General features: G+C 46.2%; 1 protein-coding gene across 1 annotated transcript in view; it reads right to left on the bottom strand.

Annotated features, from left to right (window-relative positions):
- The window catches only part of LOC309558517 (uncharacterized protein), a 251,846-nt gene that overhangs the window by 12,034 nt on the left and 219,659 nt on the right, over positions 1–20,153 (bottom strand). The window contains exon 14 of the mRNA XM_082261597.1: positions 5,482–5,584. Within this exon, the coding sequence (XP_082117723.1) occupies positions 5,482–5,584 (103 nt within the window). The remainder of the gene's footprint in view (positions 1–5,481; positions 5,585–20,153) is intronic.

The raw sequence follows: 20,153 nt of genomic DNA, 5'->3' as shown, positions 1-20,153 counted from the left end.
CAAGGTGTCAATATTTTGTGTGGCCACCATTATTTTCCAGCACTACCTTAACCCTCTCGGGCATGGAGTTCACCAGAGCTTAACAGGTTGTCACTGGAGTCCTCTTCCACTCCTCCATGACGACCTCACGGAGCTGGTGGATGTTAGAGACCTTGCGCTCTTCTTCCTTCCGTTTGATGATGCCCCACAGATGATCAATAGGGTTTAGGTCTGGAGACATGCTTGGATGGTCCATCACCTTTACCCTCAGCTTCTTTAGCAAGGCAGTGGTCATCTTGGAGGTGTGTTTGGGGTCGTTATGTTGGAATACTGCCCTGCAGCCCAGTCTCTGAAGGGAGGGGATCATGCTCCGCTTCAGTATGTCACATTACATGTTCACATTCAATGAACCCTTTCCCTCGATGAACTGTAGCTCCCCATTGTCAGCAAAACTCATACAGCTCCAGACCATGACACTCCCACCACCATGCTTGACTGTAGGTAAGACACACTTGTCTTTGTACTCCTCACCTGGTTGCAGTCACACACGCTTGACACCATCTGAACCAAATAAGTTTATCTTGTTCTCATCAGACCACAGGACATGGTTCCAGTAATCCATGTCCTTAGTCTGCTTGTCTTCAGCAAACTGTTTGCGGGCTTTCTTGTGCATCATCTTTAGAAGAGGCTTCCTTCTGGGATGACAGCCATGCAGACCAATTTGATGCAGTGTGCGGCGTATGGTCTGAGCACTGACAGGCTGACCCCCCACCCTTTCAAACTCTGCATCAATGCTGGCAGCACTCATACATCTATTTCCCAAAGACAACCTCTGGATATGACGCCGAGCACGGCACTCGACTTCTTTGGTCGACCATGGCGAGGCCTTTTTCTGAGTGGAACCTGTCCTGGTAAACCGCTGTTTGGTCTTGGCCACTGTGCTGCAGCTCAGTTTCAGGGACTTGGCAATCTTCTTATAGCCTAGGCCATCTATGTAGAGCAACAATTCTTTTTTTCAGATCCTCAGAGAGTTCTTTGCCATGAGGTGCCATGTTGAACTTCCAGTGACCAGTATGAGAGAGTGAGAGCGATAACACCAAATTTAGCACACCTGCTCCCCATTCACACCTGAGACCTTGTAACACTAATGAGTCACATGACACAGGGGAGGGGGGAAACTGGCTAATTGGGCCCAATTTTGACATTTTCACTTAGGGGTGTACTCACTTTTGTTGCCAGCAGTTTAGACATTAATGGCTGTGTGTTGAGTTTATTTTTTTTGTGGGAAAAGCAAATTTACACTGTTATACAAGCTGTACACTCACTACTTTACATTGTAGCAAAGTGTCATTTCTTCAGTGTTGTCACATGAAAAGATATAATAAAATATTTACAAAAATGTGAGGGGTGTACTTACTTTTCTGAGATACTGTATGTAATGTATAGCACAGTATACAGATTGCAGCAAATGGGTGTATGTATGGGATAGCCATAAGCATGTGCAGGGGATGTGCCAGCCCAGGTGTACCCAGACTTGTATAAAGTACTCGAAATTTCTACTTGAGTAAAAGTACAAGTGCTCGATCAAAAAGTGACTTGAGTAGAAGTGGAAGTGCTCGCAGAAAAAGTTACTTAAGTAGAAGTACTAAAGTATTCAACATTTTTTTTACTTAAGTATTGCAAGTAGTTTTTTCAAAAAATTTGCTACTTAAGTACTAAAAGTAAAAAGTACCAGTAGTTTTGAAAAAAAATTTCTACTCAAGTACTGAAAGTAGAAGTACAAGTACTGTGTTATGTAGTTATTAAAGAAAGAAGTCAAAAGTTTGAACATCATATTGTTTTTTATTATTTCAAATGATTTATTCAAATGATTAACCTGTGTTTGTCAGTAGTTTCTTGATGCACTTTAAGCGCTGTAGCACCATTTATTTGTTTGTTTCATATTTTCTTTTTATTGGAAAGATTTGGTATAGCAGCTTTTATTATACACAGCCTTTATTTTCGTATGCGCTGATTTACAAATGACATTATACACATTTTTTTGAACTTCATGAAACCTGCCATCTACTGTTCTGGCAGTGGTAATTTTTTTAAAAGTAACGAGTAACTATGCAGCACAAAAAAAAAATACTTGAGTAGAAGTATCGAAATCATCGAAAAAATGTAGTGAAGTAAAAGTAGAAGTAGGAGAAAAAAATTCTACTCTAGGAAAGTACAGATACCGCATTTCGGTACTTAAGTAGTTGTACTTCGTTACTATACATCTCTGGGTGTACCCTAATCACTATGTGCAGTGCCGATTCTCTCTACTTGCTCTTTGTGTCCATTCATAACTGAAGAAGAGTAAACTGTGTTTGTGAATGAACAGGAAGCCTCTCAGCCAGGGCCGTCTTTAATATGGATTGGGCCCTGGGCAAACATTTTCTTGCCCCCCCCCCCCCCCCCCACAGCAATTTTCATGCATAGTGTCCCTTTACAAATCACAACACCCCATTACAATGCAGCCATTTTCACGTCATAGTGCCTCTTTACACATCACAGTGCCCCATTATTTTGCAGCCATTTTCAGGTCATAGTGCCCCTTTACAAATCACAGTACCCCTTATCATATTAAAACACCCCATTACATTGCAGCCATTTTCACATCAATTTGTAGTGCGGTATGACTTAAACCTGCAGGGGGACCAGTTTTTTTATTTGTAAATTACTTTACTACTGCTTTAGGCCTGATTTACATGTATGCGGGTTGGCGGCCCACATTTTAGAAGGGCACAACATCCTATTCATTTGAATGGGCTGATATGCCTGCGTTTCCCGTAGAAAAAAGGTCCATGCAGCATTTTAAAATTTCAGTGTCCTTGAAATCCATCCTGCTTTTGCACCATGCGACTTACCTGCAGTTCCCTCACTGGCAAGCTTTCTGCGTTTTTAGGTATGTGGGCCATGCATTTAAAAACACAGTCAGTTTGCATGACACAGTTAACGCAAATGCACTGTGTTTTTAAATGCATGGCCCACATACCTAAAAATGCAGCGAGCTTGCCAGTGAAGAAACTGCAGGTAAGTCGCATGGTGCATGATGCCACTGAAATTTTAAAATGCTGCATGCACCTTTTTGTTCTGTGGGAAAGCAGCTCATTCAAATGAATAGGATGCTGTGCCTTTGAAAATGTGGGCCCCCAACCTGCATACATGTGAATCAGGCCTAAAGTAGGCCCATCAAGCAGTGTCTGGTCTGGTGGTGGCCCAGAGCCATGCAGCGTGCTCTCTAATAAATAAATCCTTTAATCCTGGAATGGTCAGGATTTAGTTGCTAACTGGATTAAATGCTGTCATGTGCATTACCCCCCCAACAGCCAATTAAATAACCTGAAGACCAGCACTCAGAAGCAGATGCAGGCACAGGACCAGTGAAAAAGTATGGAGACTTTAGTTCTGCACTGATGTGCGTTTATTTGGATGGGCAGCCAAATACACCAAAAAAGGTGCATGCACTATTTTTTGTAACTCGGCAATACACTGCAATGTATTATTGTGCGCTGCAACGCACCTGCCAGGGGCGTAACTACAGGGGTTGCAATTGCTACCGGGCCCCATGCTCCAGGGGGCCCGGTAGCAAACCAGTGGGTGAACTTCCAGGATCTCAAAGGTCACACTTGCGACTGGGCCCTGGCATTGCACCACTGTGGGGAGGCCCCAAGATTGCAGGAAGGGGGCCCACTGCAGAACTTGTGAAAGGATCCTGCTGCGGGACCATAATAAAAGGCCATGCAACGAGAGAGTAAAGAGTCCCAGGATTAGTGGGAAGAGCCCCGGGCTTGAAGGGAAGGGCCCCGGCCAGGGGTCTGGGGGGCCCTTCATGGTTTCTTGCAGCGGGGCCCTGAAGGTTCTAGTCACGCCTCTGGCACCTGCATTGATAAGGTGCACTGGAGCGCCATTAACATGTGCATGCACAGCTCAGTGTACACTTCTACAGAACGCTGCAAGCAGGCATTTGGGTTTATATTCATTTATATTGCAGACAATGCATGTCTCTTCTGTAATAGGGAGCCTGCCTGCCTAGCTGCTGGTTTTTCTTTTTAAACTTTAGTTCCACTTTAAGAATGAATGGCACCGGAGTGCAACAACACACATTTCTGTGGAAACCTGAAGAGGATTTCCTTTATTTGAAGAGATTTCATGTCACTTCCTGCTGCTTTTACAGGACAGGAAATGTGAGGAAATCTCCCCAATGGGAGAAAAACACCCGACAGGCCATTTCCCCCTTCATTACTCCATCCAAAGAGAAATAATCAAGGCTTTGGGGAATAGTTATATATTATTAATGAATATTGGGTGGGGTAACTTTTACCACAGGCTTAGTACATAGCTGCCCTCCCCACCCCACTGACGAGCAGTTACATACTGGTGTGTGAGTGTATTGTGTGCACAGGAAAAGTCATTCCTCTCATACCGGGCCTCTTTGATTTCAGCTTCTCTATCCTCCTTCAGGAGCTCTAGATGGGTTTTAATAAACTCCTCCATGCCAGCCCAGCACACTATTCTCTCAGGGAGCCGTCTGCCTGCATCTTCTTGTCCACTTAGACATGGTCCATGACACTTCCTGTGTAAGAGGAACTGCCTGTCTGTGCCATGTTTCCGGGGGTCGGTGTTTCAAGTCCTGCCCAGCTCCGCTCTGCCCAGTTCAGTGGCTGCGTGACATCACAGGACAGGAGCACTCTGCACACGATTAACGGCAAGGGGCGGGGCCAGAGCGTCGCTCCTTGCTAGAGAGCAATGATTCATTCAGCACACACAGTGCGGGCCCGGGGGCGCCGATGCCAGGCCCGGCCGGATGTCGGCTTCTGTGCACATTATAAAGTGACTGTCAAGACGCAACGGACCGGTAGATTTACAGCGGTCATCGCCGATGGGGCTCCCGATTTGTGGCTTAAGGAGCAGCTCTGCCTTGGACCCCTAAAGATTGACAGGGCCCTGGGCAGCTGCCCCTTTTGCCCTGCGGTAAAGACGGCCCTGCTCTCAGCACAGAGCACTTCCCATTCATTCACTGTCCAGTGCAGCTGAGGCTGCAGAGAAAGGCATGTGTGTTTGAGCTTTGGGGGTGTGCACTCTAATGCAATAGGCTGCGCACACCTATGCGTATAGCACAGGGTACAGGGTGTAGCAGTATGGTGTATGTATTGTATAGCACAGTTTACATAATACAGAAATTTGGTGTATGCATTGCACAGTGAACAGATTGCAGTTTTCCCCTGTATGCAACATACAGAACATACTGTACATATAGCACTTTAAGCTATGCAAGTTAAATCATAATGTACAAGTTATTTAACACACACAATGTATACATTGTGCATCTGTCTCAGGGGTCCAGATTATGTTAACATGCAGCACAGTGCACAGTGTACAGAATGCAGCGATCAGTAGATTGTAATTAACAGCACATTTTATAGGATCCAGCATCCCAAAAAACTGAAGCAAGAAGACTGAATTTGTTTTTACCTCTTTTAGAAACTTCTCAATGTCAAACCAATGGGCAGCAGCGCTCGCTGTCAGTAGATCAATAGAGGCGTCACCCACCGGCACCTCTTCAGCTGGAAAGGCACTGCAGAAACAACTCTAATTAGTGACACCATTTGGTAAGATTTAAAGCCTGACTCTGTATGCTGAGCTTCTGGCTTCCCTGACCCATCCATGACGCAAATGACACAAGGGGCTGGTCTTTTTTTTTTTTTTTATAAAAGATTCACTGGGAAATTCACCCAACGAATCCCTTACTTTTATTCACCCAAGTGACATACAATGGCTTTCACCTGGCAAGCCTCAGTCACATTCACCCGGTTTACATTAGAATGAATGCATACCAGGCCAATCCTCCGATATAATGAAGCCGGCTACTCGGTAACATCCTTACTTCGGCTGAAATGCGTTAGCATGTTTCTGCTGCATCTTAATGTAGCCAATAAAGAATTGTTCCAATGGATGTTAACGAGTATCTGGCTTCATTGTATCAGAGAATTATTATAAAATATTGTGAAGGCGCCAAACCCCCAAAAAAATGGATATATACCTTATATAACTGCTGCTCCTTTAAATGTGAGTGAACACCTACATACATAAGTGAACAATGTGGGGAATGAAGGCGCGGTTTGTAAACTGGATATGTGCTAGAAATGAAAAAAAGTGAATAATAAATATAGGAATGAATAATATATATGTGTAATTATATATATATATATTATATATATATATATATATATAACAATGGATCGATAGGTGTAGCAAATAAAAAACGTCATAAATCATATGCGTGATGTATTGCTGTTAACTAAAAATGTGCTGAAAAACACATAAACAATCTATATAAAAAATTAAATAGATAAATATGTATGTACAATACATTCAGCAATTCATAAGAATAAATAAATGTAGCATATACAGTAAAACCTAGGATTGCGAGCATAATTCGTTCCGGAACCATGCTTGTAATCCAAAGCACTCTTATATCAAAGCAAATTTCCCCATAAGAAATAATGGAAACTCAGATGATTCGTTCCACAAATAAGTCCTTCAGTTTATAGCCCATATAAAAAGATTATAGCATTGCCATAGGTTGCATAAAATGTTCATCCACAAATAGCCGCTTTCATAAGGGGATTAGAAGCAAAATCCAGCAGGACCTACAGAGTATAAAAGAGAAGAGAGGCGCCTCTAAGTGTAGCAATAGGGTTCCATTTAATGAAGGTACAACATTTAGCAACTCACATGGTTGATGAATAAAACAGGCACATCTAAGTATGCAGGCATCCGGGGTAAAGCTGTCCACATAAACTATCTTCTGCACCGCCGGCTGCCAGTCTGTAATCCTGACCGGGAAGACCACCCTGCAGTAAAGAGATCTGAAAGCGAGGGGCAGCATGGAAGAGATGACGTAGATGGCGGTGAGGAAGACGGTCTATGTGGACAGCTTTACCCCGGATGCCTGCATCCTTAGATGTGCCTGTTCCAATCATCAACCATGTGAGTTGCTAAATGTTGTACCTTCATTAAATGGGAACCATATTGCTACACTTAGAGGCGCCTCTCTTCTCTTTGATACTTAGCTGTGACTTGAGGCTACTTGTATATCAAGACATCGCTTGTATATCAAGACATCGCTTGTATATCAAGTCAAAATTTATTTGAAAATTTTGCTTGTCTTGCAAAGCGCTCTTAAACCAAGTTACTCTCAAACCAAGGTTTTACTGTGTATATATATATATATATATATATATATATATATATATATATATATATATATATATATATATATATATACATACATACACACACACACACACACACATATACGTATATATATATAAATAAATCAACATAAACCATGTGCATGATATGCAGCTCTCATATCCTTTTACCCCATAAAGAAGGTAGTGGAAGCCTTTTTCACCCTGTGGGTAAATGGATAATGATCTATGCTCACCAGAAGGATTCAGGCCACCAGGACCTATATCGCTTTTAGAATGGATGGATGCTCCGTCCACAATCACAGAGTTCATGTATAAGTGTAGCAGTTTTTCAGACCTTATGCCTGATGTGGGTCTGCCATTGTTACCGGTGACACCTCCAACACATTTGAGTTGTGAACCCAGGTGTGAGAACTGAGACAATGACCATTCCGGCATCTTTGGTTTGTTTTGTTTTATTGTATTTAGGGGATGAGAGAAGAGAATGAGTGGGATACTACACTTTGGGACACTTGAAGAAAAATGCTTGTTGGCGCTGTCTTGATGCCAGCTGAATGCCGACCAGCGCTTCCTGACGCTTAAAGATACTGCAGTACTGAAACTGTGCTGGACCCTCGACTTTAACTCAGAAGATCCAGGACTGTAGAACACTTGACTCCTGATACTGCTTTAGCTCAAAAGTCACTGAACAGCTCCCTCCAGCCCTGCACTAGCTGAGGTAGCTCTGTGTAGATACTTGTGCTGCTGTAACTCTTAACCTTGTATACTTCCCACTGTACACTGACTCTTCAGGGCCCAAACTACAGGCGCCCCCTTTAACAGTTCAGGGTCCTCTACCTAGGTGGGGAGACTCCCCTCTCAGTAACCACACCTGGGAGACATGACAGTCCAGCTGAAATCATGGCCCTGCTGTTAAGCAGCCAAGGCCCACTATACTTTACCTAGCTCAGTGGCGGCTGGTGCTCAAAATTTTTTTTTGGGGGGGGGGGGGGGTGCGCAAGAAAAAAAAATGTAATAGGTATTGCTTCGCGGCAATAACGCAGTAAAAAATTGCGTGAGTTTGAGGTCATGGTACAGGCATGTCTCAGATGATGGTAGAGGCATGGCACAGGTCATGGTACAGGCATGGCACAGGTCATGGTACGGGCACGGCACAGGTCATGGTACGGGCACGGCACAGGTCATGGTACGGGCACGGCACAGGTCATGGTACGGGCACGGCACAGGTCATGGTACGGGCACGGCACAGGTCATGGTACAGGCATGGCACAGGTCATGGTACGGGCACGGCCCAGGTCATGGTACGGGCACGGCCCAGGTCATGGTACAGGAGATGGTATAGGCATGGCACAGGTCATGGTATAGGCATGGCACAGGTCATGGTATAGGCATGGCACAGGTCATGGTATAGCATATCACGTTACCTGTGTACAGTGTAATTGGCCTGGCCTGCACTGTCTTATATTGTGTACACTGCTAAGCAGGCTGCTGGCCTGGCACTATATATTTATTAATAGTAAATGGCACACAGCGGCCTGGTATAAGATGGTTCCCAAGTTGGGAACCATCTTATACCAGGCCGCTGTGTGCCATTTACTATTAATAAATATATAGTGCCAGCCAGGCCAGCGGCCTGCTTAGCAGTGTACACAATATAAGACATTGCAGGCCAGGCCAATTACACTGTACACAGGTAAAGTGCTATGCTAAGTTAGCATACCAGTACTTTACCTGATGTACAATGTAATTGGCCTGGCCTGCACTGTCTTATATTGTGTACACTCACTTCTAAGCAGACTGCTGGCCTGAAACTATATATTTATTAATAGTAAATGGCACACAGCGGCCTGGTATAAGATGGTTCCCAATCCTCCCAACACATCATGGTTCTGTTGGCTAGCATCTATCCTCCAGGAGACTGACTGGCTGGCTGCTGCTGGATTGAAGAGAGAGGACTCGGAGGAAGAAGAGGTGTCCTGGCTGCCCAGCTGGCCTGGTCAGACTCAGTCAGGCAGACTCTGACTGAGTCTGCAAAGTTCCCCACCGGACGGACACGAGTCCGCAGTCTGTAACGCTCTGGGTTTTAGCTCAAGGATACTGGATTTGCAGCTGCAGAATTCCACTCAGTAGTCTTGTAGAGATCTTGTTAAATCACCTGATCCAACTCTCTTGACTCATCATAGTGGTTCAGCCTGATTCAGTATGCACATATACAAACACTCAGATAATGATGTTGCAGGAGTGATAGTAATTATGCAAGTAGCAGTGAGATGTTACACTGAAGGTATAGGCTCTGAGGAGTGATAGTAGATGTTGATAAGCACTCAGATAGTGATGTTACAGGAATGATAGTAGATGTTGATAGATAGCAATCACAAGAGCTAGCAATCTAGTATAATCAATTGGTGATAGATAATAGCAAGCAAGATATACAGGTGTTGCTAAGCTTAGTTCGGTAATGCAGGTTGTAACAAATAATAGGCACAAGAGCTAGCGATCTAGGTTTAGAAATGCAGATGGTAGATACAGGAGAGCATGTATCCTAGAGCTAAAACCCAGAGCGTTACAGATTGCACGAACCTGAAAAAAAATGGATCCAGCAGATATGGCCACTCAAGTCAAGCATTTAACCCAAAAAGTGGAGGCACTTGTACACACAGTCTCTAAGGTACAAAAAGAGAACCACACCCTAACACAGCTTACTGCTGCCCAACCCCCAGAACCCTATGTCCTGTTACCTGATAGATTTGATGGTTCCCGTTCCGCATTTTCAACTTTCCGGATGGATTGTGAGGTCCTGTTTGTTCTTAAGCCCAGGACCTACTACAATGATTTCATCAAGGTTCATTCTGCTATTAATTTGCTTTCCGGAAAGATGAAAACATGGGCATACAAAAACCTGCAGGAGAAAAGTCCTATCTTGGACAATTGGGAGTCATTTTTAGCTGCAATGGACTCTCAATGTTTTTCCTCCCAGAAAGTTACTGCCAAGCCTGCTCCAGTTTCCCGCAGACCCCGGGTACCTAGAGAAAAAAGAAAACCATATGAATATAATGGCTCTGCCTGGTCACGGTACAAGCCTGCCTTTAACAGTCAGCCTTGTCACCCTGACACCTCCAATAAGTCCTGATCCTTCAGAGGAGGAAGAAGAGCCTATGGAGATCGGTGCTGTGCATACCAGGCTGTCTTTAAAAAAAAAAAGACCATAGGAGAAACTGCGGCCTTTGTTTCTATTGTGGAGAGGGGGGACATTTTATTACATTTTGCCCAACTCGTCCATCTAGGCCTAAGGCTCTCCCAGTGGGGACCATGCAGATCCGTCCTGTTTTCCCAGTAAAACAGCCTGGAACCTGCCAAGGTTGTTGTCAGCCCTGTCCACGTTCTGTGTCTAAAAAGGGCACCCAGACTTTGGCAATTGTTGAACCCAATGACCTTGGGGAAGCCCCTCCTTCAGCTCCAGTGAACTCTGTACCTCGTTCTAAAAACCCTCCTGTACCTCTTTCTAAAGAAATTCCTGTTTTGATAAGCACCCTTATTGCTTCCAATCAAAATAATGAAGTTCTTACACCTGACTGCACACACGCTTCTAATGGCACAGTGGTACGTAAGGAGGATCTGAAATTGTTCGAAGAAGCATTGAAAGCTATGACTACTACTGATGTTCATGCGTCCGGATTTACTCGGGGGTCCTATAGCAGACACCCTAAAAACCAGCTTTAGAGGCCTTCTGGAGCCGGCCTTACGGGGGGGGGGGGGTACTGTAAGATCCTGGTACTCTCAGTGCCTTTCTATCACCTCACTTCCGGGTTGCGTTCCACCACTCAGGTAGGTGGAACGCATATAGGTGTGTATTCCTTTAACAGGGCTGACATCATCATCAGGCGCCGCACTGAGTGGCTATTTCAACTGACGGTCTGCACTCACACATTGTTTGTGCAACCGCTCCTGATACCTGCCTAACCTGACGCTGCCGAATCTTCCAGCTACATACCCTATACCTGAATTGACCGGAGCCTCGCTACCTTGTCCTACACTCCCTCACTACTGGCTATTGATAAGTACCCCACAGGGGACCCCCTCTTATCAACAACACTTGCTAACTAATACCTGCATTACAGAACTGTTGCTAGCTCTAGGATACATGCTCTCTAGTATCTATCACCTGCATTACTAAACTAGATTGCTAGCTCTTGTGCCTACTGCTTACTAAACCCTGCATTCCTGAACTAGATTGCTAGCTCTTGTGTCTACTGCTATCTGTTACCCTTCAACTCTGTTTGTGCATACCTCTGAACACCACATCGGTTACCAGCCTATCCGATTCTCACATCGGTTACCAGCCTATCCGATTCCCACATCGGTTACCAGCCTATCCGATTCCCACATCGGTTACCAGCCTATCCGATTCCCACATCGGTTACCAGCCTATCCGATTCTCACATCGGTTACCAGCCTATCCGATTCCCACATCGGTTACCAGCCTATCCGATTCCCACATCGGTTACCAGCCTATCCGATTCCCACATTGGTTACCAGCCTATCCGATTCCCACATCGGTTACCAGCCTATCCGATTCTCACATCGGTTACCAGCCCTATCCGATTCTCACATCGGTTACCAGCCTAGCTGATTCTCACATCAGTTACCAGCCCTATCCGATTCTTACATCGGTTACCAGCTATATCCGATTCTCGCATCAGTTACCAACCTACCTCCACACACCTACAAAGAGACTAACATACCTGTGTTATCCATTGTAACTATTACTTCTACCTATCATCATCTACTATCACTCCTGCAACATCACTATCTGAGTGCTTATCATCATCTACTGTCACTCTTCAAAGCCTATACCTTCAGTGTATCATTTCACTGCTACTTGCATAATTACCTATCACTCCTGCAACATCATTAACTGAGTGTTTGTGTATGTGCATACTGAATCAGGCTGAACCACTGTGATGAGTCAAGAGTGTTGGATCAGGTGATTTAACATATCTCTACAAGACTACTGAGTGGAATTCTGCAGCTGTAGATCCAGCCCCATTGAACTAAGAACCCAGAGCGTTACACAGTCCCGCTGCCCGCACACAGGAGAGAGAGGAGGGAGGCACTGAGTCTGAGGCATCACTTCACTTACCTCTGTCACGACGACCGTACCGAATCGACTCACACTGCCTGGTGCCTGGCGGTGTGCTGCTGCTGATACTGACGGCCGGCACTACGAGCGACCTCTTCTCTTCTTCCTCCTCGATCACGCGCGCTGGCCCGCTGCTCCTCCTCTGAGTCCGTCTGACGGTGGGCGGGAAGGTGATGACGTGACTGACGCATGCACCGCCCCCACGCAACGTCACCCGGGATGTCCTCCTGTATGATTGGTCCAGGCTGGAGTCTGGACCAATCACAGCCAGGACAGCACTACAGTGGGGAGTGTCGGGGCGCATTGCTCTGCGCCCTGATGACCCCCAGAAGGCCGCCAATCGGCGCCTCTGCCTGGCGCACGTGGGGTGCAAAACCCCACCCCCCTCCATAGACCGTAGTAGGTCCGGCGCCCCTAGTGGGCTGCAAATGTTACATTTTTTTTAATTTCTTTTTTTTTCTTTGGCACAGATTTGGGGGGGGCGGCACCCCTGCGCCCCCTATGAACCGGCCGCCACTGGTCCTCAGCCCCTTCCCTCGTTATAGCAGTGTCCTCAGACCCCTCCCCCATTATAGCAGTGTCCTCAGCCCCCTCCCCCTTTATAGCAGTGTCCTCAGCCCCCCTCCCCCATTATAGCAGTGTCCTCAACCCCCCCCCCCCACTTTATAGCAGTATTCTCAGCCCCCTTCCCTTTCATAGGGGCATCCTACCTTACATGGGGCAGGTTTGGATGAGGGCAGGAGCTGTCCAGCTTTTCTTGTTAACAGGATGATTATTGGTTGCTAAGACCACCCAGCATCCTAGCAATCAATCACTAGCTTTCAGCTCCTGCCCTCTGTCCAGAACGGCCACCTCTCCTGTAGCTCTAGCAGAAAACAAATTGGCCAAAAATGTAAAAAAAAATTGATTTTTACATTTTTTGGGGAATTTCATGTAAAAAAATGTTAAAAATATTTTTGCAAAATTTCGCTCTTTTATTGTTTATAGCGCATGATCAAAAAAAAAAAAAAAAAAAAAAATCGCACAGGTGATCAAATACCACCAAAAGAAAGCTCTGTTTGTGGGAAAAAAAGGACGCCAATTTCATTTGGGTACAGCGTCGCAACACCGCGCAATTGTCCGTTAAAGTCACGCAGTGCCGAATCGCAAAATAGGCCCTGGTCAGGAAAGGAGTAAAATCTTCCGGGCTTAAGTGGTTAAACAAGATGTACATAATCTGAGTCACAGGGTGACTAATTCTGAGCAGTGTGTCAGTGATTTGGAGGACACTGCTCGCCCCCTGCAGGCTACAGTTGCTGATTTATGTAAAGATCAGGATAAACTGTGGATAAACTGACTGATTTAGAGCAGGGCCGTAGATAATTTTTTGTCCTGGGGGGGGTTCAGCAGCAGGTACCAAGGGGTGAAAAGTCTATGGAGCATGGCTCCATAGACCCACACAGCACGGGAGCGAGCATGCACTGTGTGCCCCCATAGCAAGCAGCTTTCTATGGTGGCACACAGACAAGAGGAGGATCAGGGCCACTCTGTGCAAAACCATTACACAGAGCAGGTGAATATAACATGTTTGTTATTTTAGTAACACTTTAATCTTAATGGCACCTCAACGCACTGTAACACACACTGCACTATGCGGTTTCTCTGCGGCTGTGGTTTTAGAAAAGTTGCAGGGACCATTTCCAGCAGGTACAGCAGCCCATTCCCAAGCAAACACAGGCCACACCACATGCATAGGTGTGAATCTAGCCTTAGCCTTGGTTCACGCTATGAGTCACACAGGAACTACATCAAATTTGTGTGCAATTCACATGAGATTCAGTGCGGTGTGATTTAAGCCCATTCATTTGGAATGGGCTCAGATTGCACCGCATTACACCATAGTCGTGCATGCACCAATTTTGGGAACACACCACACCTGGATCACATGGTCATTTTGTATCATCAGATCTGCGGCAGGCAAACGCACTGCATTTGTGACCTGTGTTTGAGGTGTCGTTAAGATTGCACTCACACCCGCTGTAGATCGCAACAGCAGTGCAATTTGAATGCGGTACAGGACCAGGGCCATCTTTAATATTGATTGGACCCTGGACAAACATTTTTCAGCCCCCCTCGTGCACATTATGACTGCTCACTGATTGGTTGCTGGAGGTTACAGCACATCATTACTGCTCACTGACTGGTTGCAAGAGGTTACTGCATGATATTACTGTTCACTCATTGGTTTCTAGAGGTTACTGCACATCATCTCCTCACTGCCAGCACACCATGGTATGGGGAGGTGGGGGGACTCACCAATAGACTGAAAACTCATAGCACTTGTTATTAGCAATGAGCAGAGCACACACAGAAATGAAGGTAGGGACTGCAGTATGTGTGAAAGAGGCCGTCATGGTGAAAAGTCCAGAAAAGCTTCTTCTGACTCTCATGCACTCCATTTATAGTGTGGATATAAAGCTTGGTTTGAGATTGCATCCCAGTGATGGTCAACTGATGAGGTTTTCAGGGCCTCAACTGCAGCCCCTGCCACACCAAAGGGTTGTGCATATCAATTTAGTGCCAGACATACTACAGGAGATGGTCAGAGAATGAAGACATACTACAGGAGATGGTCAGAGACTGCAGACATACTACAGAAGATGGTCAGAGACTGCAGACATACTACAGAAGATGGTCAGAGACTGCAGACATACTACAGAAGATGGTCAGAGACTGCAGACATACTACAGGAGATGGTCAGAGACTGCAGACATACTACAGGAGATGGTCAGAGACTTGAGGTATACTACAGGAGATGGTCAGATACTGCAGACATACTGGAAGAGAGGGTCAGAGACTGCAGACGTACTACGGGAGATGGTCAGAGACTGCAGATGTACTACAGGAGATGGTCAGAGACTGCAGACATACTACAGGAGATGGTCAGAGACTGCAGACATACTACAGGAGATGGTCAGATACTTGAGGTATACTACAGGAGATGGTCAGATACTGCAGACATACTGGAAGAGAGGGTCAGAGACTGCAGACGTACTACGGGAGATGGTCAGAGACTGCAGATGTACTACAGGAGATGGTCAGAGACTGCAGGCATACTACAGGAGATGGTCAGAGACTGCCAACATACTGGAAGAGAGAGTCAGAGGCTGCAGACATAGTACAGGAGATGGTCAGAGACTGCAGACATAGTACAAGAGATGGTCAGGGACTGCACTGCTCCATGTACTGTCTGATCTCCAATCCCTGTAAATTTTCTGCTGAACACTCACAATGATCCTTCCTGATCACCATAAAAGGTGCTATCAGTGCCCCCACACCACACGTCATTTACTTACTGTGTGACATGGACAATGAGGACAGGTCCCAAACTTTTAGCATGGGCTGTACAGAAGAGGGAGGAACAGTCCCTCCCTCTCCTCCCCACTGATCACAGCTCTGGTTGTTAGGGGGCTGATTGATCGTTTGTTAAGCGGATAAGAAGGATATGTCAGGCAGTGCTTGGTTGGGACTTGGGAGAGATGACGGAGCACCAAGCCGGGAGATTTAAGATGAGGTTAGAGAGAGCCAGGCACGCATCCTCCCAGGCCTGCCCTGCCACTCGACAGCTCAAGTCCAACTTTGCCCCATTAGCATTTGGTGTCATCTTTTTTACAGGCAGTGCAGGCTCAAGGGGCAGCTGCTTTGTGCCCCACAACAAGGACTGGGGCTGAGTCCAGGGCAGCTGCCCTTTTTGCCCTGCGTTAAAGGCAGCCTTGTGCAGGACACATGTTGCAGGTTTTCTGCATCACATCCTAGTGCTAACCGAGGCTTATTAATGCCTTTATAACACAATCAAAAAAGGGCTTGCCTGTGATCTGTTAGCCGGGAATCCAGCACAGCCTGGCCGTAACAGAGTGACATGAGTGCCTGTGCTAGTGTGCCTTACACCCAACCTGCTGCATTCACTCCACTCGCCATACTGACTGCTTTGCTGCCTGTTGAAGTGGTGCTGGTGCCATGAGAGGCAGCAGAGGCACTTTTCATTTTGGCAGGATGCTCTGGGGGGGGGGTTTGAACACCCCAAACCCCCCCCCCCCTTATCTACGTCCCTGCCGGGTTACCATAGCAAAGAGCAGAATAAAGCTGATCCGGACTTTGTTCGGCTCTCTGATCAGCCTGCAGAAGCCTGGTGGGATGGCGGATCCCAATAAAGCCGTGGAAGGCAGTGGGAGAGGAAGAGATGTCCCCTGCCGCTGCTTGTAAAAGCAATCCAGCAGCTTGTTAGTCTCTAGGATTGCTTTTACAAGAGACCCAGCTCTAAATAAACGTAAAAAAACTGCCGCTACAGGCATCATCCTGGTACAACCACTTAAAGTCCAGCTATGTTCGGGTAATTGAATGGTCGGCAAGTGATGCTTGGAATGAACATAGGTCTAAACTCACAAAAAATGTTAAAAAATAAAGTGCAGACCCCATGCACCCCTATCAGTCCTCAGTCTCCTGTGCTTTTATTCTAAACACAGGACATCCCCCAACATCACCTTTGTACTTCACCATTGCACTGCTGCTGCTTTCCTCGCATTTTAAACAGATCATACCAAGTGCAGACAGTAGGGGGAGAACAATGTATAGCTCTTTCCATATTGCCAGCAGTGTGTGTTTTCTTTCTTCTACCTCCTTGGAGAGGTGGATGAGTCCGGCTCGGGGTTCCTGGACCCCACACTGTGCTGTATGTATGTATGCTGTGCTGGGAAGAGGGGTGCAGTACAATGGGGGACTGACCGATAAGTAATGATGATAATTGTACATTAATGGATTCCATTTAGCAATCTCAGTAACTAACAATGGTATATGGAGAAGGCAGTGTCAGGTCTCTCATTAACTTTATGCCCGGTCCAAAGTTCACCAAAGTTCTATAGGAGGAAGGCGGGTAATGGTCCACCGGCGTCACGACTTAATGAGTGTTTATTGTACTGCAGGCTGAGACAGCGAGTGATCTCTGAACACCGCCATCGCAGGTGAGTTCACATTCATTCGTATAGAAGCGTATGTTCTGGGGGGGAGTAGGAGAGGATTCAGATCCCTACTGGGGCTCTAGCCTTCCCTGTACCACTAAAGACAAGCATTTGTATTTCTGGCTGGGTTGTGGCTCAAGAGTTCCCCTCACTTCCTGTCTGATGAAATGTTGTCACATGATCAAGAAGTGAGGAGAAATCTCCTTTTTGGAGCCCCAGATACACCTGCTGTGCCCGTTATGAGAGGTCCTCACCATCCCTGTGCTAAGTTCCCAGGTCTGTTCACCTGCTGTGCCCATTATGAGGTGTTCCCACCAACCCTGTGCTAAGTTCCCAGGTCTGTACGCCTGCTGTGCCCATTATGAGGGGTCCTCACCATCCCTGTGCTGAGTTCCCGGGTCTGTACACCTGCTGTGCTCATTATGGGAGTTCCCACCATCCCTGCGCTGAGTTCCTGGGTCTGTACACCTGATGTGCCCATTATGAGGGGTTCCCACCATCCCTGTGCTGGGTTCCCGGGTCTGTACACCTGCTGTGCCCATTATGAGGGGTTCCCACCAACCCTGTGCTAAGTTCCCAGGTCTGTACACCTGCTGTGCCCATTATGGGAGTTCCCACCATCCCTGTATATGTAAATAATGACAGGAGATGTTTTTAGAAGTCCTTTATTAAAAATCATCCTCTGGTCTTCTTCCTCTGTTCTTCTCCCCTCTGGTCTTCCCAACTCTGGTCTTCCCAACTCTGGTCTTCCCAACTCTGGTCTTCCCAACTCTGGTCTTCCCAACTCTGGTCTTCCCAACTCTGGTCTTCATTCCTCCGGTCCTCCTCGGATGATGTCTCCGGTGATTATGCCGACTCCGGTCTATGCAGCTTGTTATATAGCCATTAGGGGCGTGGCCTCCCGGTGACCTCACAGATGACATAAGGGGGCGGGGTCTCCGGGTGAAGTATAAATTTATGGTTTGCGCCAAGCATGTTTGAATCAAACAAGCCTTGAGTCACGGGGTGGCCTCATGAGGGCAGCTTAGCATCAGATAACTTCTCCGGGAACTCCGCTATACATCAATCTCCCCCAGGTGGCAAGTTTGCTAGCCAGAGGAGATTGGTGTACAGGAGTTATTTGATGACATGTGACATTGTCCTCATGAGGCCACCCCATGACTGAGAGCTTGTGTGATCTATATACAAGTGAGTGTATTTACTTTGTAGCAATAAAAACTTTGCTTCGGAGAGCTCGGTGTTTCATTTTTTTCTCCATGAGTCAGAGCAGCTTGCATCCACCACCTGAGGGAAGAAAGCCGTGTCCCGGCTATAAAGGGAGTTGTGCGTTTTGGACATTTTCACATAAAGCTCATATTAATAAGGTGAGGGAGTGCCCATAAGAGTTTGGTTTGGCTTTAACATGCTGAATGTCTTCTGTGTGTAATTGGGTAATGTACATATTCACATTCATATATTTGACTCCCATTTCTATAGGCAGCAGAAATTAATGTAAGCCATAAACATGTACTTCTAGTTTTGGATGGATTGAGAGAGGATTCAAATTCCAGGAAGTATGGGGAAATCTTTCTAATGAAGCCCTGGATTGCATCAAAAACATAAGAGGTTCTAATCTGGATTGAGTTCCCTCGGTCTGCACAACTGCTGTGCCCATTATGAGGGGTTCCACCATCTCTGTGCTGAGTTCCCGGGTCTGTACACCTGCTGTGCCCATTATGAGGGGTTCCCACCATCCCTGCGCTGAGTTCCTGGGTCTGTATACCTGCTGTGCTCATTATGAGGAGTTCCCACCATCCCTGCGCTGAGTTCCTGGGTCTGTACACCTGCTGTGCCCATTATGAGGGGTTATATACGTCACTTGCCTGTCACTTGCTTGGGAGCCAATAGCAGGCGAGCGCGTGCCCGCGGAGGCGCGCTCCCGCCCCGGCTCGTTCCCCAGCAAGTCCGTGCGTGTGACCGGCGGACATCCACCGGTCACTCGCCGATTGTCGGTGCAGAGGGAGAAAGGCAGGCGGCTGATGTAAACAAGCCGCCTGTCATTCTCCCCTGTGTAGAAACAGTGATCATACGGTTCTACTATGTAGGACCGTTGATCACTGTTCCTACACTTCAAGCCACAGCCAATCACAGTAAGAATCACGCCCCTAGAGACACACACCACCCCTCCCTCTCAAATAAAGTTAACCCCTTCACTACCAGTGTCATTTTGCAGTAACAGTGCATATGTATAGCACTGATTACTGCAGTAATGTCACTGGTAACTCCAAAAGTGTCAAAAATGTCAGTCAAGAGTCCGATCTGTCCGCCGCAATGTCGCAGTACTGCAAAAAAAAAAAAACGCAGATCACCGCTATTACACATTAAAAAAAAAACACCAAAAATGACAAAAATCTTTCCCTTAGTTAGTAAACGCAATAACTTTTGCGCAAACCAATAAAAATACGCTTTTTGTGATTTTTTTTTACCAAACATATGTAGCAGAAAACAAATTGGCCAAAAATGTTAAAAAATTTTGATTTTTAAATTTTTTTGGGGGAATTTCATATAAAAAAAATGTGAAAAATTTTGTTGTTTTTGCAAAATTTACGCTCTTTTTTTGTTTATAGCGCAAAAAGTTAAAATCGCACAGGTGATCAAATACCACCAAAAGAAAGCTCTGTTTGTGGGGAAAAAAAGGACGTCAAATTCGTTTAGGTACAGTGTTGCGCGACCGCGCAATTGTCCGTTAAAATCACGCAGTAAAAAAATCGCAAAAAACCCCCTGGTCAGGAAGGGGGTAAAATCTTCCGGGGCTTA

This window comes from Pelophylax lessonae, assembly GCF_965119305.1.
Source record: "Pelophylax lessonae genome assembly, chromosome: 6".
Classification (NCBI taxonomy): domain Eukaryota; kingdom Metazoa; phylum Chordata; class Amphibia; order Anura; family Ranidae; genus Pelophylax; species Pelophylax lessonae.
The sequence above is the reverse complement of the archived record's forward strand: the minus strand, read 5'-3'. Positions and strand labels throughout refer to the sequence as shown.